At 41.8% G+C, this 25,522-nt stretch overlaps 1 protein-coding gene across 2 annotated transcripts in view; it reads right to left on the bottom strand.

Annotated features, from left to right (window-relative positions):
* LOC310948237 (uncharacterized protein) overlaps positions 1–25,522 on the bottom strand; it is a 130,969-nt gene that overhangs the window by 28,594 nt on the left and 76,853 nt on the right. The window contains exons 3-5 of one of the 2 annotated variants that reach the window (XM_083915290.1): positions 7,680–7,724; positions 4,161–4,168; positions 3,022–3,048 (exon numbers count right to left, since the gene is read on the bottom strand). In XM_083915290.1, coding sequence (XP_083771416.1) covers positions 3,022–3,048; positions 4,161–4,168; positions 7,680–7,724 — 80 coding nt within the window. Of the gene's footprint in view, positions 1–3,021; positions 3,049–4,160; positions 4,169–7,679; positions 7,725–25,522 lie in introns of those variants that run through there. The other variant, XM_083915289.1, reaches the window with a different exon arrangement.

Below are 25,522 nucleotides of genomic sequence, written 5' to 3'. Positions count from 1 at the left end.
CCGACTGTGTCGGAGTCTAGACGCCAAACTCAAACTATGTCGGCTGAATAAGCATTTCAAATGTGAGTTCATGTTGATGCATTTATGTGTGCATGACTTTAAGTCGGCCCAAATGAAGCCTTAATACTTCATATACAGCTGGATAGCTTGTGAATTTCCTCCAGAGACCATCGTCAAGTCTTATCTTAAAGCTGGGGTAGGCAGGTTTTTTTTTTTTGCATTAGTGGGCAAAAATTCCAAAATAACCTTATATTGTCATTCAAATGTTCTGAAACAAAATTAGACTCCTGCACCTCCTCTTGGCTCTGTTTTAAGGCTTTAGAAGAACTAGCCTGTTACGTTCTACAAATGCAGATGCATGGATGGTGGATGGTGAAAGCCTGATTCAATAGTGACAGACTTATCAAGAAGAGTCTTAGGACAGTCAGAAAACTGCCTTCCCCAGCTTTAACCTACTACGTCATACTTCATTTGTTGATTGTATTATTAATCTCAATCTGCAAAGTCATTTTGAACTACAGTTATTAATTAGATAAAACTAAAGTACGTATTTGCCTCTGATTTGCAGTGGAGTAGTATAAATCTGCAAAAAAAAAACTGAGTTACTTATACGTTACTTGAGTAAATGTACTTAATTTCCACCACTTCAGTTGCTCATACTGTTGAATTATGTGTACAGTCACAGAATTAAGACTATTGAGTTGTATTATATTGAGACGTACTGTAAAAAGGGTGAGAGAGGGCAAGGAAAAAAAGTGCTGGCAAAAGCGATCTAGCTGTTTGTTTTAACAATGGAAAACTAAAGAAAGAACATTTACTGGCACAACACTGCGGTGCTCTCCGGACCCTGACTTGACTCATTTGTGTTGATGTGCGCATGCCCTCTCCATATGAGCAGTCCATGTGAGAGACGTTATTGTGTGAAAAACAGATCACATACACACAGTCGCAGACCTCTGACCACTTCCACAGCTCTGGCCTTTGTTACAGAGATCTACATAAACTATGGGTGGTTGGATGGAGGTCTCCCACATCTGCACATATGGACACAGATACACAAAGAGGAAGAATGTTCCTTTTTAAGCTTCAGCGTTTGAAACTTGATCATCTCTGCTGCTAAATGAAATGATGTGCTGTCCATGTTAATTGCCAGTGGGATTAATCTATTGTTTCACTGTAACTTCATTCACGCCCCTCACACTTATATAAAGGACCATTCGGATTGATTCCATTGTGATAACTAGGCCGGGAAGGATTGTCCAGATTATCCATCTTTAAAGTAACACATTACATCACTTAATTAAGCTGATGTTTTAAAGTTAAAAACAACAACTTTATCATGCGCTACATCTTCTGGATTTCTAATGACTAGGTGCTGACAGAGATGAATCGAGTCACAGGCAAACAAACACAAATGTGCACACACTTTTCTGTGCTCTCGGTCCACCTGTGTGTAATTAGCAGCAGGCATTTCCCGTCAGGAGGGCCGCGCAGTGCCAGGCAGACTGGGAATCTGACTGGGAGCGAGCCCCATGGGTAATGAACTTCCCAAAATTCCCAGTGAGACAACAGCACACAACCAACAAGACGCAACTGGAACACATCACCAACCAGACAGAGGGAGGGTCACACGATAGCGTGTGTCTCACTGAACATGTAGCTCACACACACACAAACTGTTCATAAGGACGTCCAGTCCTGATGAAGCCGTCCATTCACACAACCTGAGTATCTGTGTGTCTGTATGAGATAATGTGTATTGCTGAACCATAAATCAGCAACAGAGCCCTTGAGCTGTTTTATTTCAGGAGTTGTGGAGAAAGTCAGTAGTCTGACCGGCCACAAGAGGCCGCTATGGCTCTGGATAACACAAGAACCCACTCTCAGTCTTGTGGAATCACTGGGCGAAATCCAGTGGTGGAAGAAGTATTCAGAACTTTTACTAAAGTGAAAGTACATGCTACAGTGTAAAAATATTTTCTTACAAGTAAAACGAAAGCAAAATGTAAAAGAGAAGTGTTAGCATCAAAATATAATCAGTAATAGCCCTAATTATAAACAATAGCCCATTTCAGATTTCTCTATATAATATTATTGGATTAAAAATGAGTGATGCATTAATATGTACATCACTTTAATGTTGCAGCTGGTGAAGGTGGGACTAATTTGAACTACTGTATATACTTATGGATATCTTACCTTTGATAATGTATCATAATTTACTAGTTGACATTTATTAATAATCTAAATCTTAAAAGTAAGTGGTAACTTAATCTATTAAATAAGGACAGTGGGGTAACAAGTACAATATTTGCCTCCAAATGTAGTGTAGTACATGTACAAAGTAACATTAAGTGAAAATACTCAAGTTCAAGTACCTCAAAATTGCATAAAAGTACAGTACTTGAGTAAATGCACTTTCGATCTCTGTGGAAATCAGTGATCTGCTCTGCATTCAGTGGCAATATTATTTAAACATTTAAACCCCTGCCCTGCAGATGAATGTTTCACATTTTCATTGGTGTGGTTTACACTCCTGTGGTTTATGTGCACAGATAATATCTTCACACAGTCTGTCTTTATGATAGTAGCCCTTCATGTTTACTCATTTTTAAACCTGCGCTCAATATGTTTTATGTCACCATTTTTCTACTTTGAGTCAGTAAGTTTTGATGCTTCAAATTGCCTGTGGGAGAGATAAGACTTTTATCTCATCTTACCACTCTGGGCAGTCTGCGTCTGTTTGTGTTTAAGCACTGTCTTTGTATTTGAGTCACTTGTCAGTCACGGGGCAGGATGCATCGTTGGTGAGGAGCAAAATGTTGAAGGCAGCAGAAAGAAAGGCAAGGAAACAGGTGACGATTAGAGTAAATGTAATTACATCAAAAAAAGAGCAAAGGGAGGGAAAACAGACTAATGAAGCTGTGGGGAAATTTGGATAAAACCAGGGAAGAAGAAGGGAAACAGCGAGGTGATTGGGTGAATTGAAGTGTGACAGGATAAATAACAAATCAAATTTACCGGGTATCCATCCCGTCCAGCCTTGCCCTGGTGAGGTTAGAGATTGAGGCATGAAGCATTGAGACAGGTTAGAACAGAACAGCTGCACACAACACACTCTTCACATTTACATATATTAATTCTGGTACACTTGATTCTAAATAAGACAAATATTAGGTGATGGTACATAGGATCATGGTTCGTACAACAACTTTTCGAATGAACTGAATTATTCTACATAAGAGTTTGAAGCTGGAATTAAGAGTGAAGGCTTAATCATACACTACAGTATACACTAACCTTTCACTCCCAGTTAAACGCTTTATTCATCACATATGATCGTTTTAGCACCGGTTTACATCTGCTTTCAAAAGTGAGTGATTGGAGTAGCAGGTGAGTCCGCATTACCACACCTTCGCTTCAACTTTTACGGGCTGGAAGACAGACTTTGGGTGTGAAGACGTTTGACGTCGTTTCATGAACACTTAGTGTAAACCAGCTGCAATTTTCTCCGTTAAAACCATTCCCAGGATTTTCAAAATGTCACCCCAAAAAACTGTTCTGACGCGATATATCTGGAACGGGTTATGGTGTGTTTTGGAGTGTATATGGCACACCTCTGCATATCAGTTCTGCGCCAAATGTAACCAAAAAGTTCGATAAAATCACAAAAGAGACACTCTTCTGGTCATTTAATTGTAAAATGAAGAAAGCAGCAGCAGACACCGATTATCGCAGATCTTTATGTGTGTTTAATCTGCTGTGAGTCAGCAGGAGTTATAGTCCCACAGAGGAGAATAACTCGCTCCTAATAAGTCACGGCTCCCTATCCATCCCCATGAAACACAATCAAGCACACACACTCACTCATACATAGATACAAGCACACACATGCACACACCCACAGCTCCCTTGGTGGTCCATTCATTGCAGCACTATGTGGATGCACATGTGCGAGAGAGTCTGTGACAATTTGTGTGTCTGTGTTCATGTTTAACTGCTGCAAGGGAAAACCATAGTTTGTATAGTGAGAGATAATATACGTGTGTGTGTGTGTGTGTGTGTGTGTGTGTGTGTATGTGAGTGTGAAAGTCCTGCAACAGCTCTATATTCAATTAGTTGATTTTAATACTACCTGGATGAGATGGAATTGTACTTACAGGCGGCCCTGCAACAGAAAAAGAGAAATCCGGCATTAGAAAAGCATGTGTGAGTTATGGTAACCTCTGGTTTGTACAGCAATCAAATCCTCGGAACAAAAACTGTGCATGCAATGTGGTTTCTTAGATGATGACTGTAATTAACCGCCTAAAGATGGTACAGAACAAGCTCGTTAGAGCTCCTGCCATTAGAGTTTGCGGTGAACCCGTTATGATAAACAGACTTCTGGATAATGGGCCATGTTTTGCATTAGGATATGAAGTCATGTCAAGACTTTGTTTCCTAAGAAGATATGGGTATGTGAGATGGAGGACAAACAGGCAGTGAAAAGGTCGGGGTGTGCTGGCAAACCGTGCGCTTGAAAGTATTTAAAAAAAAGATGTCTCTGAGATTTCTCTGAGGCAGTCTTTCAGATCTGATTGAAATGCTCTGATGTTAAGCCTTAAAGGCAAAAAGTACATTCTGCTTTTCTTACTTAGCCTAACCAAAAACAACGGTAGTGATCAAAGACTCTCGTTCTTATAATGGAATATTCTTGTACAAAACATTCTCTGATAGGTCCGAGGCCGAGGGCGCTAATAAACCACCCAAACCGCTACAAGAGAATAAATAATTTTGCCATTAGAAACTTCTTTATTAGCGATTGGTGCATGTTTATCTGATCTAAATGAAATCAGAACCAATAATGATGCTGATTTATGTGATCGTTAACACACTGAATCTGTGGCACGAATTGGAGCTAAGCCACCGCTGGAGTCCTGCTACAACAAAGTTCATCAGCATGGATGCAGCGCTAAACATCCACATAAGCTCAGCAAAATTGAAAACAGACGTACTCTCGGGGAAAGTGGGATATTTGTGGTATTTTGTTTCTATTTAAATATACAAAGAGTCCTGCTAACGTGACCAGAATCTATGTGAGCCTTGAAGTTTGCTGAAGGCAAAGGGCATGTTTGTGTTTTATCTTGTTTTGTGGCTTTCGTTACACCTTGACTTGATTGTAGATCTTTGTATTGTATCATTTTTTTACTACTTAAAATAGAACATAGAAAGAGGGATGGAAAAAAAGTAGGTGGTTGGGGCGAGAAGGTGAAAGGGAAAGATTAAGAAGAGAGAGGTGCTGGGGTTTATGAGGCATGGAGACCAAGTCAATCACGTTTAGCTGTGTCTAGACGAGGGCCTTCTGAGCCAGACAGTTAGGTAAACAAATGCACACTGGTTAGAGAGCCTCTGTAAAACCAGCTTTAACCACTGAACTTGAGACAGGTGTGTGTGTGACTGCAGAGACTAATGAGAAAGAAAGAGACGGGGAATGAGAGAGAGGCAAACAGAAGAGAAAGGAAAAACAAGTAAAAGAACAAACAGAAAGAAAAATGATAAAGGGTCAACGCAGGAGACAAGACGACATATGCTTAACTGTCTGCGCTCTTTCCTGTTATAAAGGTTTTTGTGTTTTTGTTTCTTTTCTCCGCTCTCATTTGTTTTCTTCTGTTCTTGTTAAAAGTAAGTAAGTCAGTCTTCAGCTAGAGAACGGAGCAACCTACCCCTGCACCCAACGTGGGGACGCAAAAGTAAACAACAAGAGAGACAAGAGAAACGAGAGAACCACATCACCCTTTTCAGATACACATCTTCTGCGAATAGCCAAAAAGCGAGCAGCCCACGAGTGTCTCATCTTAAGGAGAAACCCTAACAACGAGCCTTTCCGTAACCATAATCCTCAAAAAATTCCCTCCAAGTGGCTGGAAATACACATCACCCTGATGAAAAACAATTTAGTTGTCCTGTGGTCGCCTGATTGAATCACATAACTTTGCAATCTATGTTGATGAGGATACAGGGATTTAAAGAAAAAGTCTGGTAATATTTTATATTTTTCTTGTTGTCAATAACTGCCAAGAAAAAGACAGAACCAGCTACCACTGTTATCCAAAAACTATTATAAACACATCAGTGAGTCGCAATATTGCACTGGTACAAACCCACATACTCTACACAACAATTACAATTTTAACTTCTGCTTGAGTAACCTTTGCTAAAAAACTACAGTGCCTGGCTTTTTGAAAATGAAACTATATAATTATGACCCGTTTTACATCTTTAGTAGGAATCAAAGGTCTTGGGACTCAGAGTCACATGCAGGCTATGGAGACTGACTAACATATTGGTGGTTTTAATATTTTTTCATAGGCTTTGTTGGCAATAAACCCCCTTTCCCACTGAACAAACCCCCACTTAAACCCACTAATATCTGGCCTTTCTCTTTAGTGGAACAGGTTACTATTGGTATCCATTCCCAAGACAGTGACATTTATCGACTCCAGCTCTGATCGGCAGTGATGAAAACATGACATCTGTGTGAAAACGCAAATTTTGACCCCTTTTCCGGCACAATGCTGTGACACATCACGCCTCTGTCCGTAACTTCAGCCACAAACTCCTTTGATCTTCCACCCAAGCAGCACTTGAACATTGTTCCATATTAATCGTCTCAGAGTTTGAAAGAGAGACTGAATAAGAAACAGAAATATATATGAAAAATAAGTAACCATCATTACGTTTTCACTGGCCTCAATGCTGCTTTCTACTGTTTATCATCCCTGTTTAATCTACTGGTCCAGTCTACTGGTAATGGAAAAGAGTTTCGTAAACCTGCATACATAAGGACAAAAGGAAGATATAAAATACTTCCATCCGCATCCTTTTTGCACAGCATTTAATTTTATATGTCAAATCAAATCAAGTACATAGACGATCTAAAAAAAACAGCAGCATGCAAGAATTACAAGATCACTTTAGAAAGGATAATGGTGCACTAAGTAATACAATAAAGGTTACTGGTGAGCTTTCAGTTAGTCAACAACTAAACAGGAATGGATCTCATCTACTAAACATCCACAACAATGAATCACAACCAGACTGGAAGTTTTCCCACCTGACACACATCCTGCAGAACAACTTCAGTCCTGCAGGTTTTGATCAAATCGTCTAACAGTTTGGTGGAGTCAACACTCACATATGGCTGACTCAAACTTGTAGAACATCCGCTCTGTCTGTCATGACAACCTTTTTGTGTATCAAGAGTTATGTCTCTGCACTGTTTTGGTTCCTAGATGAGTGTTTTGCGGTGGGGGTGGAAAGAAAAAGCAACACAATAATGGCGGGCGGTGATGTTGGCAAAGGAGAATCTCATTAGGGCCTGTACTACTGCAGCTGCTACCGCTCAGCGAGAACAACTGACATCTGGGTAAAGTTAGTGCAACCACATGGCCGAGGTTAGCGCTATGTCGGCGCAAATAGGGAGGGACAGGGAGAAGGGCCGACTGCAGCCCATCATCCATCAAACCTGACTCGTGGGTCACTGCTTTTACCAGCCCTTGAACTTATCCTGTCACCCACGAAAAGAGAGGGAATGTGGGTGCAAGTGAGAAATAGGAGAGATATGAAGAGTCTCTTTTAGGAAAAGAGAAATAAAAAAGGGAAATAAACAAACAAAGCAGGTTGTGGGCCTCACTTACCGGGTTCCCCTCTTCTTCCCATCCTTCCACGCTTTCCTGGAGGCCCTGTGGAAACACACACGCAGAGCAGTTAATCCCCCAAATCGGCGTTGCAGGGATGAGCAGAGAAAGACCTAGCATCAGTTTCTTTTTCTCCGCTGGTGGTTGTGCGTTGCCTGGCTTTAAGTTTGTGTGTGCTGGCACAGCACTGAACTATCTGCGCTTAAGTGACGTGAGATAGACAGATTCAGATGCTAGAAAGAAAAACAAAAAGGACAGCAGATCCCGTCACACTCAGGAGCAAATGTACTGTATGATTTTATGTCACACTGAACGGAGGCCGATTCTCCCCTCGTTCTGGCTGAACATCAGGTTCATCAGACCCATTCCTCTCTGCCTGGGCTTCATCCAGCCACCTTTCCTCTGACCCCCTGCAGCGATGCAGCTGGTACCACCACCTTTCCGGTAAAACGTTTTCCGCTGTTGATGGAGAAGTCTGGTAAAGTTGTGAAAACAGCAGGAGGGCCGTAGAGATACCATGAGATGACGTGGCCAGTTAGACGGAGAACCTAGAGTCTCAGACCTCATGCTGTTGCAGGACCATGAATCATTTCTACACCGCCACTGATCTGCGTCAGTGTCTGCCTGGTCATTTAACAGAAGAATCGTTTAAAGAGATGGTGCGATTGACAAGAGAAAAATAAACAAAACAATCACAGGTTTCTGCTCAGGCTCAGAAAGGTCGTCCACCCCACAGACAGATTTGGATTTCTCCACATGCTGAAGCTGCCACTGTTGCATGCTGGAATAAAGAGGGATATTCTGCATTTAAAGTATTTTTTAAGCATTTCTTATCTTATGACCATCATCCCCTTTGTGTTGCTTGTCCAAGTATGTTTTTATGGACCTAAAAAGAGTTATGTCAGAATGAAATAACCGCTTTGACATGGTCCTGATACGCTCAAAGCACCGTTTAACATCCGTATGTGACGTGCCAGGCTTTCAACTGCTTGGCCGCGGCTGCACTATGAGATGACATAGAAAGGACACCATGGAGGAATGGTTGGGTCAAACAAAGCCTTTCCCCAGGATATCGCTGTTTATGTCCCATGTGAAAAACATCACCAAGTACTTTTATTTGAATTCACAACTGTGGTACATGGAGTGTCACAGTTTAATGCGTAGGGCTGTGTTAAGAGTTAGAAAATGACACTAAGGGGTTCTAACCTTGTATGCGTATGTGACGAGTTGGTAACGAGTATGAGTTGAAATAATTCAGATATTTCCCTTCTCATACTGCTTTATCCTGCTGCATAAGAACAATTCTGACCCGTGACTTCTGTGGATCATCAGCTAGTGTGAGGATGTTGACTTTATGTTACTGGGACTTTAACTTCAGTCCTTTAGCATGATATCATGTACGTAAACACAATTTAAAAACTATTTCACATGGTTCTTTTGCAACGAGTCAGCCGGGAGTTTCAAGAATGGAGCTAATGACAGCTACAGTTCTCATTTCAGCTCTGCGGTCGCCTGCCAGAATCGAGGTGCTTGCTTTTTTCTGTGAAATCAGATACCCATTGTTTAAAAAAGGAAGTAAATCTGCCACTATTAATATTATTGTAAACTGCATGTGTGAGGCAAAGAAAGCAGCTAAAACAACTAAACCTGAAACCCTCCTGTAGGTAACACCTCACTTCTTCTCTTTCCTTACACGCGCCCATCCTCCCACATTCAGTCGCGCTCTGCTAATGAAATGGGAACCATACTGGGAACTGTTCCTGATGCTAAGTGGTTGTGGCTGCAGACATGTTTTCCCTATTGTCATTATTGGAGTTGTTGTAGTGGCCTAATCACTTCCTGACTCTGCCAACCCTTTCAAAGAGACCTCAATCATGCCACTCCACCTCCTTCTACCTCTCCCTCTTTCATCCTTCTTTCCCTGCTTTATGCAACAATACACTATTCATGTAAAGAAAGTAACATTAAGTAAGAGTTGACTTCTGCCCGCATGTCCTCAAGTTGAAGATTGTCCCAGTAGAGTATACCACAAGACTTTCACCTAAGTACTGTTTCTCGTTCTTTATCTGATTTAGTTTGCCACTTGCTGCTGCCGCCCTACTTTGTTGGCGAGAAACAATTTAAATTGTAACAAAGGAGAATGGATACAGCTGTGCACCAACTGCCTCTCATTTAAAATTTATGTTTGAAAAGTTTTAATCATTTAACACCCCTACACCTTCAAACCTCACACACACACACACACACACACACACACACACACACACACACACACACACACACACACACACACACACACACACACACACACACACACACACACACACACACACACACACACACACACACACACACACACACACACACACACACACACACACACACACACACACACACACACACACACACACACACACCATTTATATTAATAGTCTCCATAGTGGGCTCCACTTTAAACCCCCGCAGCCATAAACAGCAGCGTGGATCTGTTCTGCTGGGGGCCGAGGCCTCTGCAGAGAGGGCCGGAGCATTTCTCTGGGGGTACAGGGGAGGGAGATGGAGAGGAATGTGTAAGGGAGTGGTGAGATGGGGAGGAAAGGTGGTGGGGATAGAAAAATGACATGGGACCGACAAAGAAGGAGATATACTGCAGTGAAAAACTGACAGGAGGGTCTAGGAGGAAAGATGACGGAGAATGAAAAAAAGATGAAGTCACTAGGGATGAATGGATGGTTTCACAATCCCTTTAAAATCCTTGTACAACATGGTCATTAGCCGTTTAAAAAGCCTCCTCAAGCAGGGATATGCATTATAAGATATGGGTCACGGAGGGGCCATGCCTGCTCTACCTTTATTTGAGACATAAAAGAAAGCCGTTGGTATGTTGACAGGTCAGTCGCCAAACGCTGGAGGAGTGGGCGTCAGATTGACTGAAACATGGGAGCGTGATTGGTCCTGAGTGGCAGGTTTGAGGGGGAATGGCGGTGGGTGATGACAAGCTGATGTAGGACTGGATTGACTGGAGGAATTAATGGGAAAAACAGCCGCACTGAAGAGCAGAGTGTATGTACAGTATGTGTGTGTGTGTGTGTGTGTGTGTGTGTGTGTGTGTGTGTGTGTGTGTGTGTGTGTGTGTGTGTGTGTGTGTGTGTGTGTGTGTGTGTGTGTGTGTGTGTGTGTGTACATGTAAGTGTGGAAGTAGTTTAAATTTCCATTATAGGAAAGAGCAGTGAAAGCATACCCACGGACAAACAAACAGACAAACACATAAACACGCAGACACATGACGTGACTTAGGTGTCAGTGTTGACTTCCTGTGTCACGGTGGCATACCAGGGTCAGAAAATGTCACACAAGCACACCAAAATAGAAGCAGTGTGTAAGTTACAGAGAGTTGGAGATCATGTTTTTACTTGACACGGTAATGGGCTACATGATAATTTGACTTCCTTTCCCTTCTCTCTTCCTAGACGTCAAAGATTATCAACTCCAAAAGCACACAATGGGAGGATGCCCAAGGAACAGACAGAGGGCACTGAGGACAGAAAAACAAGGTATGTTAACAGAAGTAAAAATAGAAGGGAGGACAGAACAAGGAGGTCGTCCTTCACTCTTACAGGTGCTGAAAACCCCCCAAAGAAAGAAAGATGGGCCTTCAGAAATAAAACTACATCCTGTGCATGGATCTCTCTGAGGGACACACAGTGCTGGACACATACACGCTCACTCAGCATCAGCTGCATGAATATAAATATGAGCATGGAAAGAGCTCCTGGGTAACTTGGAATGAGTGCTCACACATAAACACACCCACAAAATGAGATGCAATTGAACTTATGGATAGCTGTTTGCCTGAAGCTCACGTTCGTCTCAAGCTAACCCTAAACTTCTTCTTCATGTGGGAAAATACGCGGTCCAAAGTTTGACTGGGAGCCAGCCAGCAGGCCAACAACCTCCTTAGGACAGTAAGTGTGTTTGCGTGTGTGAGAGAATGTCAAATACCTGAGACAGAAGAGAAACAAAGATGTGGATCTCTGCCTAGATTCCTTCATGACTCTTTACATGGGATGTTTTAGGCAGTGTGGAAGTAGTTAAATGTCCCATGTTGTGCTCATTTTCAGGGCCATACTTGTATTTTGGGTAAGTCATGACAGCTTTTAAGCTTTCTGAATAAACTGTAGATTAAGAGTTTTGATGCTTTTACAGTATTTATAAAGAATCTCAACCTGCTTTATATAAAAAAAAAGGAAATGGAAATTTGATAGGACCTTTAACATCACAGTCCTGTGTATAAGCTCATACACACACACACACACATACAGAAAGATGCACACAGAAACACAGATTGCCATACACACTCATTTAAGGCATATTCAACCTGAAGAGCACAATGGGACCTGAGCAGGCTTTAAAGCAATTTCACCATCAACACTTTCACTGGTTGCACATCTGTGTGCGCTACAAACCCCACAAACACAACCTTCCTCACTTACTTTCTCTCACTTTGTGGTATGTTATGAAAATGCAACTTTATGCTCCCTACAAGCTACACCACCTTTGGTCTCTGGACACACATCCTTCCGTCCTCCATCTGTTTCTCAAAGTTCGGCTTGATTTAGCTACTGTGACATTTCTCGCAAACAAAGTGCTTCCAGGGAACAAAGCGCCAGATTGGTGGAGCGACCCCCTCCTACTTTTCTTTTAGGCCCCATTTTGTTTAACCCAACAACTGGGAGCAATAAAGAGCCAAATGAAAATAGCAGAATGCAATACTCTGTATGCACAACCACAAGACTTACATCCATCTATCCATCCTCCCCTCCTCCTTTGCCTCCCAATACTCCTCCTGCAACAGGGGAAAATTCAATTTAACTGGAAAGGAAGAGAAAGGCGGGGAGAGGAAGGGTGTAAGTAGTGAAGGTCAGCGTCTTGCTTCCACATTAGCTTGAGGCAATGTGTCTCATCTTCACTCTCGTCTCTTTTTCCTACTTTAGAAAAAAAAATCCCAGAAGCAGATTGCCCTCTTATCTCCTTTAGATACAATAAAAAAAACTTGTGAATGTATGCAAAGATAAAGAGTAGATGACATACACTACAAATACAAGATCTGCTCTTATGTTAAAAAAAGGTATTTTTATTATTTAATTGCAGAGATGCTGTCGAAATGTTTACTCAATAATTATTGGCTATAAACATACAGCATATGTTTAAAATGACAAAGAAAGTTGTTTTCCTATTTGTCAAAGGCTGAATCTATTTGCTCATAATGAGATATCTTAGTCAATTGGTACCATTGAAACTGTTTACTGGTCTGAGATGTGATTGTGAGGATTCCCTTCTTTAGGCACAGCTGCAAAGCCTCTTTGTCCCAAACAAAACTACTCTTTCCTAACCGTCTCTTGATCTGTCAGCGTTTCCCTGTTTGTCCAACTTTCGCTCCTAGAAGATGGGGGACACATGCTGTGGATGTAAACAGGGACAGAAAAAGACAACGGATGTGATTCACATGGCGGTGATTCGTTCTCCAGCTGCACCGCGTCTCTCTCCTGCCCTGGGTCAGCCTGGGTTCAGCGGCTGAGACAGGGTTCACACCCATGCAGTCTCACAGTGGCTTCGATCAGATAACCAGAACAGGAAAGAACAGTTACCTGTAATCCAACCTCGTCCCATCAAATCTTCTTGTGTTAGCAATGTAGATTTAATAAAGATCTGCACCACGTGTATATTTAAATGATCCCATATCCAACATCAGTGTTTTCTTACTTTTTGCCACAGACTCAACAACAATACACTAAATGTACAGCATATTGAGGAAATTATATATTGCACATTCTACTGTGGTCTCTGCAGAAAATCTGCTTTTCTTTCACCTGCACATTTGTGACAGAGTGCTGCAGGAATGAGTCCTAAAACACGGAAATCAGTCAGCACTTTTACACTTCTGTTTTCCTCGTCTTGAGGTCGATGGGTTTTGCGAATTAGATTTGGTTAGATGCTTAAAATAAGGTCTGTGGTTAACACAGGCACAAGAAATGTTCACATTTTGTTCTCCAATAACACTAAATACTAACGTCGGGCGATATGGCCAAAATCTTCTATCTCAATGTCAATCGTTTTATATCTCGATGACGATATATATCTCGATAAAGCATGTTTTCTGGTCATTTAATAATAGATTGTTTTAATTATATATTTAAATCAGGCCTGCAATTTATGATTATTCATCTGGAATCTAGTTGGCAGTTCATTTAATACATGAGAACTAACTGATAAATGGGAAAATCCTACCTACAGCACTCTATTGTGTTTAGTTTTCTGTGCTTTGTTTAAATGTCTTTTTTTCAGTTATACAACATTAATTGCAAAATAATATCTTTCCCCTCTCTTCTTACAACATTGAATCCAGAGAATAATGAAGTGATAACCCTTCCTTTTGCATTGGGCTTTGATGTATGGGGTCAATCAGACCACAGAGAATGTCTCCCTGTTAAACAAACTATTATGAACACAATTACAGAAATTGCTAATAGACTCATCTTGGATCTAAGAGTAGTGGTCCTGTCAACACCAATCAGATAAAGAGCACATGGAAATCAGTAGCATGTTTTACTGCTGGGGAACAAAGTAATTTTCTTCGTATAAAACATATCATCAGTTCAAAATGATGTTTATAAGCAATCAAAAAGTGTCTAAAACAATTTAAGTAACATTTTCGAGCTGCTATGCAAGGCTTGAGGTCCCCTTTTCAAACTCACAAAACAATGGGCCATTTACAGTGACTGCTGTTTAGCAAATGGTTCAGAATCTTAACAGTTAATAGTGTCAAATTACGGCAGTTTTCAATAATATTTTGTCCCCCTAATATTTCTATAGGTGTTAACCTCCAGCTGCAAACACATCACTGCCATGAAATGTTATTCTTGTGGAATATTCAAGTGTTATATATGTTATAAACTCTGCCTGTATGTGGACTATACTTCACCTCTGTCTGGTGAAATGTGGTTATAAAGAGGGAGAGAGAGATGCTATACAGTAAACGTCACTCTGGTATTCACGCAAAGGTCATCTGTGAGTGGGAAACGGGAAGCCGAGAACACTTCCGTACAGAGTCGACCTTCCTGTTTTACTTTCAGCGTCAAGTGTTGCGTGACTGCGGAGTGGATTTCTCAGAGCTGAGTGAGAGGGCGTCTGTGTAAGAGGCTATCTGAGAGTATATTTGTGTGAGGGCATGGATGCCTCTTTCATGCCCATGTGAGTGTGATCAACGTATAGCTTTCTCGACACGCTCTGTTAGGGCTGAGTGGCGCTGCTGTAAACCTCTGTGTGTGTGTGTGAGTATGCGTGCATGCTCTTAGAGCTGCAGGGTTGTTTAGGTGTTTATGTCTGTTGCATTATTCATTAGGTTCTAATGAACGAAAAAGCTCATCATGCCTTCATTTATTTGGGTTTCTATAATCTCTGACAGTTCATTTGTGTTTTTGGTGTGATAGAGCTTGTACTTGGAAAACTCTTGGAAACTCATGTGTTTATGTTTGCTTGTGAGCACGCACAGGTTTGGAGCGAGACCCCGGCTGTTGTGATGTCCAGCAGGTGGTTCGTGTTGAGTGAGGCGGGTGCTGAAAGGCTGCCCGGGTAGTCACCGTGTGTCACAGCTAACTAGAGGCGAAGGCAGAGACGGGCCTGCCCCCACACGGAGAGACAGACATAGTCAAAACAATGACCGAGCTGGAGCAAAACACAGTCAGCGCCGGCAGAGCACAGCAAAGTGGACCAGTGTGCCCCAAAGTTCAACAGCCAGAAGACTAAATCTGTGTCTTCAGGCGATTTCCAGGCTCAAAGTGAGGCAGAAAAAGACTGTGTGATGCAGCAAATTGCTTAGTGGAGGAGGCGGGCCACTCAGTTCATGACACATCTCATCTTGTGATTGATTCCTTTAGTAGACAACCGCCTAAACATTAGACACACTCATTAAATTGAACCAGTGCTACATTTTGCAACTGGCCGTATGATATTGCAGTATGCTATATGATATTAGCACAGTTTTACAGCAATACATAGTTTAAAGGTGCCACATTTGCCCCTGTTTGCTTAGACCTGGCGCTTTAGGAGACAGCTGCCTCTCCAGTAGCTCTCCAGATTTGAGCTCATTTACACTATTTTAACCTCTTTCTTTCTATTTTTTTTACCCTTCTTGCTAAGAGATTGTGTGTCTTATATATATCCTATGGATATTTCTAACTTTAATTCCACCACTTAAGTGCAATAATCTAATCTTACTGAAAATGACTGTCATATAGTCATACATATCTTATCTTATACATTTCTCTACACTTGGTTTCATTTTCTCTGAATTGTATTTTACCTGTATTCTTACATCTATATTTAACTAAGCGTTTATTGTTTTTACTTTCTATATACATATGTAGCTACGAGTTATTGTTAATCTTATACTGTATATAGTAGATGCTATACTTTTATCCCTTTTTTGTAAGCTGCTGGAAATTCAATTTCCCTGCAGGAGTCATCCCAAAGGGATCAATAAAGAGAAGTCTAAGTATAATTCTGTTATAAAAAGCGGGATCACCATGTCTTTTTTTAATTATAAATCAGGTCGAGGTGTTTTATATACTGTATATACTGTGAAAGTATCAAATCCACAGAGAAATGCACACAGCCCGAATTCAGAAACTGTGTCAGGACTTCTGTAAGTTTGTGATGTCACAACTATTCTATATATAGGTAGAAAGTGCTGCTACAGTGCTGTTACAGTCATTCCCCGGCTGCAATGACAGGGTAGAGAAACGGGAAGGGGTCTTAAAGAGACAGGCGCTAAAATGGAACATTTCAGACAGAGGGTGAATACAGGTATATTCAGACAGACTCAGATTCAGAGGAGAATAATGTGAATATTTTGAACATTAAAGCATGTAAATATCTTCCAGTAGAAACACAGAATCACGGAAATCTAGAAAATACAAGTAAGAACCTGTAAATGAAAACGAGCATAATATGGGACCATTACGTTTGCTTACATTTGCCACCATAAGCTACTGGTCATACCAGACCAAGTAAGCCTGTAGCAGCAAAATCCCTAATTGTATTGTGTATGAGTACGTGAACAGAATCACTCTTATTGCTATGAATGACACCTTTCTTTTATTACTTCTTTCTTTAAATATATGGCAACCACTGTGGAAAAAGGAGAACCTCCTCTTTTCACTTATGAAGATGTTGTATCGCAGAGTCAGTTTTTGTTTCAGGAAACACTTTAGAGTTTGTTATGAGCACATGTTAATACAAGCGTTACAAGTCTTTTTTTTTTTTTGGAAAGAGGACCCTTGCATGACAATACCTCAAATGGGTTGACCTAAGATAAACAATCCCCCCCGACTGCAAGTTAAATAGCAGGTGTACACACACACAAACACGCATTTGGACTCAGATGCGTGTTTGTTGACGCTGGACATTTAGGCGTGCATGGGAGAGGCTGGGTTTTCAGCACCATTAATACAGGCTCCTGGGTGGTACTTCCATAAGTAGGTACTGTAACCACAGACGCTGGTATTTGAGCACTCAAGAGGATTTGAAGTGTACAAACACGCAAATGAGCAATCCCCACACACACACACACACACACACACACACACACACACACACACACACACACACACACACACACACACACACACACACACACACACACACACACACACACACACACACACACACACACACACACACACACACACACACACACACACACACACACACACACACACACACACACACACACACACACACACACACACCTTGGAAATAGAAATCCTGCACATTTTTCATGTTACTCTCTTAGGAACGGTTCAGCTAGTGTGATTTGAGTAGCACTGGTTATTGACAAACCTCCTGTGACCAATCGCCACCCTCAGATGTGGGAACCAGTGAGTCCCATAACGAATGGGAGATGTGCCTGAAGGCAGGGGACAGCAGCCATTGGTGCAATGTCGAGGTGAGAATAAGGGTTATGTTTGTAGATCATATCAGATTGGGGGCCATCAGTGCTTCAAGGATTTCCAGAAAGTCTGGAGGTGTGAAATCCAGTCCTCAGGGAGAATAAACAAGAGGGTTAACACATACTGGCACACAGGTGGAGTGGGGATTAAGACAAAGATAAAAAAATACACGGGTTACGTAAAGGTGCATGGGCGAGTTTGTGTCTTTACGTCCAAAGTGCCAGACCTCCTTTAAAAACAGACTTTCTTCCTCTCCATTTAGATATTTCTTTGAAAAACTGACACAAGATTAAAGTATCAGAGTCTTTAATGTGATGAACGTCAGAGGCATCAGCGTGAGCAGCGGTAATTTGACGAGGATATTTCAAAGTGTCCAGTGTCCAGTGCCAGTCTGTGTCGAATGGTGGTCTTTTATCTTTGTATCCCTTGTCCATTCATAAAATGTGGTTCTAGTTTGACGTTCTGGAACATGTTAGACCAAAACCAGAGAGCCGGGCATACAGGGAGCATGAGTGGGTCTTCAAATGTAAAGGAATAAAGAGAAAATTGCACTAATCTCCATGACTTATAATAAAAAAACTGCAGCATCTGTGTGTGTGTGGCTGTAACAGAAGACAATGTGTGGGGCAATGTGTGGGCCACAGTTGAGGAAACATGGTGTGAATGTTCAAAAAGGAGCTTTATTCCGGCGAGCCTCTTTCTTTGACCCTGACAGATCCACCCTCGGCTTTCTTAAGACCAAATTCCAACTCTGCTTCCCTGCGCAATTTCTGCCAATTGAAATCAAATTGAAATCTCCACCATTATTCCCTCTCATTTTTCGCAGGTGTCTCAGCCCTCGTGCCCTTAGCCCTTACTTTGAGCTGGCTCCTTGCTCTGGTTTATTTCTCCTCTTCACTTACACCTGAAACTGACAGACTAATTACAGCCTCTGTGGAAGCCAAGGTGAGAGCAAAGCTGCCAGCCACGCACCCAGTGGTTTATGGGCAACATGGTGCAGGCGGTCCAGAGACTGATTACACAGTCGTGCCTTGGCGTGTAATGATGCGGATGAAAAGATCCATAAAACGCACTAACCTGACAAATCAAATGGCAAAAACAGACCTCTGCAGATATACTTGATATTACGTGTATTATCTTCTTAGCGAGGTGCACACAAAATGATAAATGGATAAGTAAGCAGTCGTGCGGTAAAATACATTTCTCCTACTTCCCATTCAAGTGTGCAGTAACAACTTTCCCATTTCCATACTAACCTCACTACATTTGCTTTCCCACAGTGTAACTGCCACTCGCGGCTCTGTATTTGAGGATTGTATGAAAGTAAAACAAGTGTTGATGTATTGTACTCAGTATTTCACACCACTCCTGGTCTTATACACACTCTTTGATTAATTCCATCCATCCATCCATCTTCAACCGCTTGTCCCTATCGGGGTCACGGGGGGCTGGAGCCGATCCCAGCTGACATTGGGCGTGAGCAGGGTACACCCTGGACAGGACGCCAGTCTATCAGAGGGCACATAGAGACGTACAGAGACAGACAACCATTCACTCTCACACCAACGGGCAATTTAGAGTCATCAAATTGACCAAAATGATCAAAATTAACCTAACACCTGCATGTCTTTGGACTGTTGGAGGAAGCCGGAGAACCTGGAGAAAACCTACGCAGACACAGGGAGAACATGCAAACTCCACACAGAAGGGCCCTAGCTGGGATTCAAACCAGGAACCCTCTTGCTGCGAGGCGACGGTGCTAACCACCAAACCACCGTACAAGTTTTTACCACTATAATCTCATAAATCTGAGACATTTTCCTCAAAATATTAATAAAAATAAAAATATTATTATTTTTTTTTTTCATACTTGGCCCTAATGCGCCGTAGTACGAACTGTCCGCTATCTGCCAATACTTTGTTTTTAAAAAAAATCTGTTTTTCATAGCCATCTGCTCCGCCAACTCATTCTGGCCAAGGCAAATAACCTCCAACGCCATATGATAAATAATGATAAAGAATCACGTGAGGATGTGATTGATTATGTGGAGAACATCAGGTGAACAAGCAGTAGAAAACCAGCAACATTCAGGTCGAGTGCCAGCATTCAACAGACATGATGTTATGTTCCAAAATAAATGGTGTGTAAATATCTTTTTGAATTACTCAAACATAGGATTTGGAATGAAGCAAATCCTGAGTATTTAAGGATTATGGGCTTAAAATATCCATGTTGAAAAATATTCACATGGCTGCCTGAAACAATTCAAATGCCATTCATTGTATAACAACTGAAAAAAACACACACAAATGATAACATGCAATACACGTCTTGGCTCATTGCAAACTGGAAACGTTCATACTGTATGCACATGCACACCGACTGTATTTACAGCTGCGATGTTGCCAGACCTGCATTAGGGGTCTAACATTTATAACAATATATCTGACTTTTATGGCTGAAAACACAATTCAGAATCTAAAACAGCAACAAAACAGGACATGTGCTAGAAAACAGCAACAACTGTTCAGTCCAGTACACAATGTGCAGTTATCTACTATAATGAGACACACAGATGTACTTTTTCATGTAAAAAAAAAAAGGTTGGTAGGTCTTATAATTTTAGTTTAAAAAAAAATGGAATGCCAATGCATCTATATTTTGGTACTGATTCAAAAGCAATTTTTTCCATTCTTTACTAAAAAAAAAGCTAAACTTTGAAATGCATCAGTGTATAATGCTGTCTAACAAAAGCCAAGTAATAATTTAGATCAGTAAATATCAGATATCAATTTTTTTCAGTTGGTACTGCAGCTTCAATATCTAGCCTTAATGAACAGGTGATACTTTGAATAAAAAGAACAGCAATCAATCAAAATCAAGAACTTCTGGCTGAAAACCAACTCCATTATATCACAGTCAGAAGACTATAGCATCATGTCATCTGAGCGGCCGCTGCAGCCTGCTGGGGCATGAACTTACGTCAGTGCTTGTGCCTCTGTGATCACTCATAAACTCTTTGGGATTTCAAAACGAGGGGTTATCGACTGCTTCTTTTAAAGATGATCACCTGTTTATTTCAAAGGCTTACATATACAGGTGCGGGTAAGGAGGATATCATTTCATAGTGCCCCGAGATACGGTGCCATCACTGCAGGGTGTCTGAATGTCCCCCCGCTCTCTGTATTTGTGATGTTACTGATGAAATATAACCCATGTCCCCTTTCAATACTACGTGATTCGAGGGCTACAACAGTGTAGTGTGTCTATGTGTGTGTTGTGAAGCTTCTCCTGTGGCAGGTGCAGAGTTGCCCCAGTGTGAACTTTATGAGAGGAGGTCATGCGTCACTTTATCCGATTGGTGGCTGCCATATTTGGTCCAATCAGCTGCTCGGGCCCCCAGGGTCTGAACATGGCTGGGATGGCTGTCGAGCCTTTGACACAGTCAGTGATAGACTGGGATCAGTCTTGTTTTACAGTCTGTTGTGCTTTTACATTCAACCATTCGTGCACCTGCAGTATATAACATAGTTTTTAATAAATATCCATAAATGTATTTGGATTTTTTCTCAGAGAGACATGAGAGCATTTACAGTTGTGTGTGTGTGTGTTTGTTTGTAGAGGGTGTGTGTCTTAAACTATGTTAGTTTGTGTGCCTGACAGCTGCGACTGTGATATGGCTGACACAGCTGATATGTCTGATAGCCTTCATGTGTAGTAATGAAAGTTAAACACAGCTGCAGCGCATAACAGAGGTATGTGCAGTACATTGCTGTTGACCAGTAACATCTCTGTATCAGCGTTCATAATTTTGTGACCTTGGATAAGGGTTAAGAGAAGCCATGTAGGCAAAAGATAGTGAACAACAGCTGCAGAAAGAGAGAGAGAGAGAGAGAAAGAGAGAGAGAGAGAGAGAAAGAGAGAAAGAGAGAGAGAGAGAGAGAGCGCAAGGCATGAGCCATCATTTGGCTCATTTCACTCAACACGCGCTCATCTAATGCCTCATCCAATCATGTTACCTTCGTTTGCTCCATCCGTTTGTTTACTATGAGGTAATGGGATTTATTCTTTCCACCCAATATGAACACCAACCAGCCACCAGCTCTCCTGCTGTACCTGATTCCTGCCAATCGACCTCAGCTGCTGCTGCTGGCCTAAAACTCCCTCACTTTCCAGCTCACCAAGAGACGAGGCAACAACAGTGGAAAAGCAGGGTAAGAGGATTATCAGAATTTGTCTGGTCAGTGATAACAGATTTCAGAAGGAACCTCATTAAACAATCCTTCTCACTGAACCAAAACCAAGAAATGAGGCGCTGACTCGGCCCGGCCCAAACACCAATCAAGGTTTGGAGTCACCCTGATGTGCCGTATAAGAATGTATTCAGGACCGATTCAGGTTTCAGCGCTACCCTTCCAGGCCAAGTGGAAGAAAACCGCTTGCAGTTGTAACGCCCTTCTGACCAGCAGACAGGTTCTTGGACTGAGCTGGAGTCCAAGATCAATGGTCGTTGTGGGTAAAATGATACATCAGTACACAAAATACATTTTGCGGTCACTTCGAAAAGTGATTTAGGGCCCTTGCCATCCGCTTCAAGTGGTAGTGCTTTCAAAATGTTTCATATTATTATTCACGGGATGGGGGCTGTCGTAAATCAGTCAGAGGAGGGTTTATAGTAAATCTAACTATCTGTGATTTTTCAACAATGGACGCTTTGTCTGCATGCACCTGACTGTAGCTAAGCCAATATGGCACTAAATGGCTCTTACAGCACACTTCTCCCCTCTCAACCTTCTGTTGAAGCCATTTCTAAAAGGTTTAACAGATCCATTGTTGTAGAAAATCAAGGTGCAACAAGGGACCAAATGTTTCACAGGCCAAATTCAATTGTTTTATGAACTCAAGACCAAGCCTCAGATTTTGGCAGGGAAAGCTAACAGGCCCTAATTATCTGTACTGGCTGTCTGAGACTAAAGCAGAGGAGGAGCAGGTCAAACCTAGAGCACAGGTATTTATCAGAGTAGCGCAGATGAGTTCCAGACATTTAAACTTATGCACACACATGGTAAAGTGTAAGTGACTGGTGGCAATTTCCAGGCTGTCTACTAATAGACCTTGCCTCACTAACTGTGCTGTTGGAATACAGTTTCAACAGTCACGGATACATTGTTATTCACTTTCTTTGATACCACTCTCATGTCTGTAAGGTGAATCTATAGCCAGCAGCCAGTTAGCCTAGCTTTGCTTAAGGACTGAAAACAGGGGAGCAGCTATAATCACTTCAGCATTAGAATGGATTGACTGTGTACAAAGATGGACGACGTGACAACTCCCTGAAGCGAAGCTAAAACATCTCGATCACTTGAAATACATTTTCCCCAAAGATGATTTCTGTCATTGTAGGAAGTTCTTATTATGCTCATGTTGTGTTCGTTTTTCTGATTGGTTTAATTAGTTATATGAGGCTATAAAAACAGGGTGAACATTTTCATGATTGACTGCACAGACCCTATATACTCAATATTTTGGCTTCACCTTGGTACAGTGGGAGGAGGTGGAGCCGTGTCGTCCATCTTTATATATGATTAAAACAAACACAGTGTAACATGTCATTAGTGAGCTTTAGGCACCTTTTGTTACTTTTGGGCCAGTGTTGCCAACTACTTATACAATGAATACCTCTTCAAAAAGTTGTTGCAAGCTTACCTCAAATTCTAATTTGTATATTCATGCTGTACTGTATATACAAAAGTTAAAGAAATTCAAACTATACTATACTATACTTTACTCTATCTAGCTTTGTCATTAGTGTAATGATTTTTCAAATTCCATTTTAAAATAAAGTATCATCCCGCTCTGCCTGACACATTTCCGCCCCATCCGGCGGATTTCACCATTATCTTCTTCTGAACACAATACCTACATTGCCAAGTCGCAGACCTGGATTATAATGGGTAAAGTATCTTACAGTTCAAACATTCAAATAATTAGTGCCTATATAAACCTCAGGCATTAAAGCGCATCGAAAGGGAGGATAAAATAGCATACAGATGCATTTCTACATCAGAATAAATAGTTAAACAGTGATGTAAACACTGATGTCAACACTGATATAAACACTGCGCCTGCAGGTTTAGATTTCATACCCACGAGAGCAAAAAGCACTCTTTGCGAAGTGACAGCAGAAGGGAGGGAGATAATGAATGAATAAAGAAAAGAAGAGAGGGGCATCAGTATGACCCTGAGAAACTGCTCCCTCTTTTTACTCTCTCAGACGCTCATCCTCTCATCCATCCATGTCTGTCTGTTTTAAGGTTCACACTGCTCCTGATGGATATTAATGATACAGAGCAACAAGATCCAATTTTATTCTTTCATCCCCCGGGCCAGAGCTTGTTTCTTTACTGATCAATGTCCCCTGTCCTCCATCTTAATCAGACTTTACTTGGTGTACCCCTGAGGCCAGATGTAAAGCTTACACAGTCACACGTCAGCCAAGCCTCAATCCCTGCTTTATCTATCACTTGGACCTCAACACACATGACCTGGCATCAGCAGGCAGGTATTCAGTGTGTCTCAACACTTTCTGTGTGAGTGTGTGTGTGTGTTGGCTGAAGCGTGTAACAAAGTCAGCATGCGACCTCCAGCCTTCAGGTTGGTGGTGCCCATAAATCTGCCACTGTAGTCCAACACAGGTCACCTCTGACCCTCACAAACACCCATTCACATTTTCTTTGCAGGCACGCCTGTCCAGCACACATTCACCCAATAAAAAATAGACAACATAGAGACAGTGAAGATGGCTGCCAAGTGTTCTCCCAGGATCCCTCTGTGGTTGTGTCATACTATATTCTCACTCTGTCCCTCAACACCTCTCTCTTTCTGACCTCCGGGGTTAAGAGCCGGTGTTAGTCTGACCGGGATCCTTGTGTCGCCATCACGTCTTTCCGTCTGGATCTCGACTTCCGTTTTCCACTCACTTTCACTTGCACACATCTCTGTCTGTCACCCTTCTCCTCTTTTCACTCCTTCTATCTCATATTCAAGACAGCCTGCAGTTGTCCTTTGGTATGCTCTACTCTCCTAAACACCACTTGTCAGGGTATCACCTTTCACCCCCCCCCTCCCTCCAGAACCGTTCTCACTTTACTTATCAAGAAAACATCCCACAGAGGGGGCTAGTGGGTATCTAAACGCAGAGTCTGCTTTTCAAGGTTGATTTGTTGAATTTCCATGTCGTGTGTGTTTGGAAGCCATGGTTCATTGTGTGATGGATTTGCATTGAAACGCAAACTGGTCACACATACAGCCAAAGAACACCAAAAGAAAATCCTCTCCTTGTGTCCTTCTGCCCACCAAGACTAAACACATCCACCAGGCCTTTTGGCCTCCAGCAGGCTGCGTCTGTTTGTGTTGGTGCCACAAGACATCACAACAAACATCCCCATGGGAAACTGGAGCTTGTCTGTTATGATGGGAATGGATACCACAAGCGAAGGCGACTTCCTTTCCCTTTGACTCCTTAATAACAGCATAAGATGACAGATATCAAAATATTGTGCTCAGCTTTTATGAGTCTTTAATAGTGTTTGGATATGGGGTGGTGGATATAAAAAGAGAAGCCTGAGGGGAGGAGGGCTGACTTTACTTTAATGAGCGACACAGTTGGACTGAGTTTGCTGTGGCATTGTCAATACACGCACACACACACACACACACACACACACACACACACACACACACACACACACACACACACACACACACACACACACACACACACACACACACACACACACACACACACACACACACACACACACACACACACA

This window comes from Echiichthys vipera (assembly GCF_963691815.1).
Source record: "Echiichthys vipera genome assembly, chromosome: 6".
NCBI lineage: Eukaryota > Metazoa > Chordata > Actinopteri > Perciformes > Trachinidae > Echiichthys > Echiichthys vipera.
Note: the sequence above shows the minus strand (reverse complement) of the source record. Positions and strands in the feature narration are given on the sequence as shown.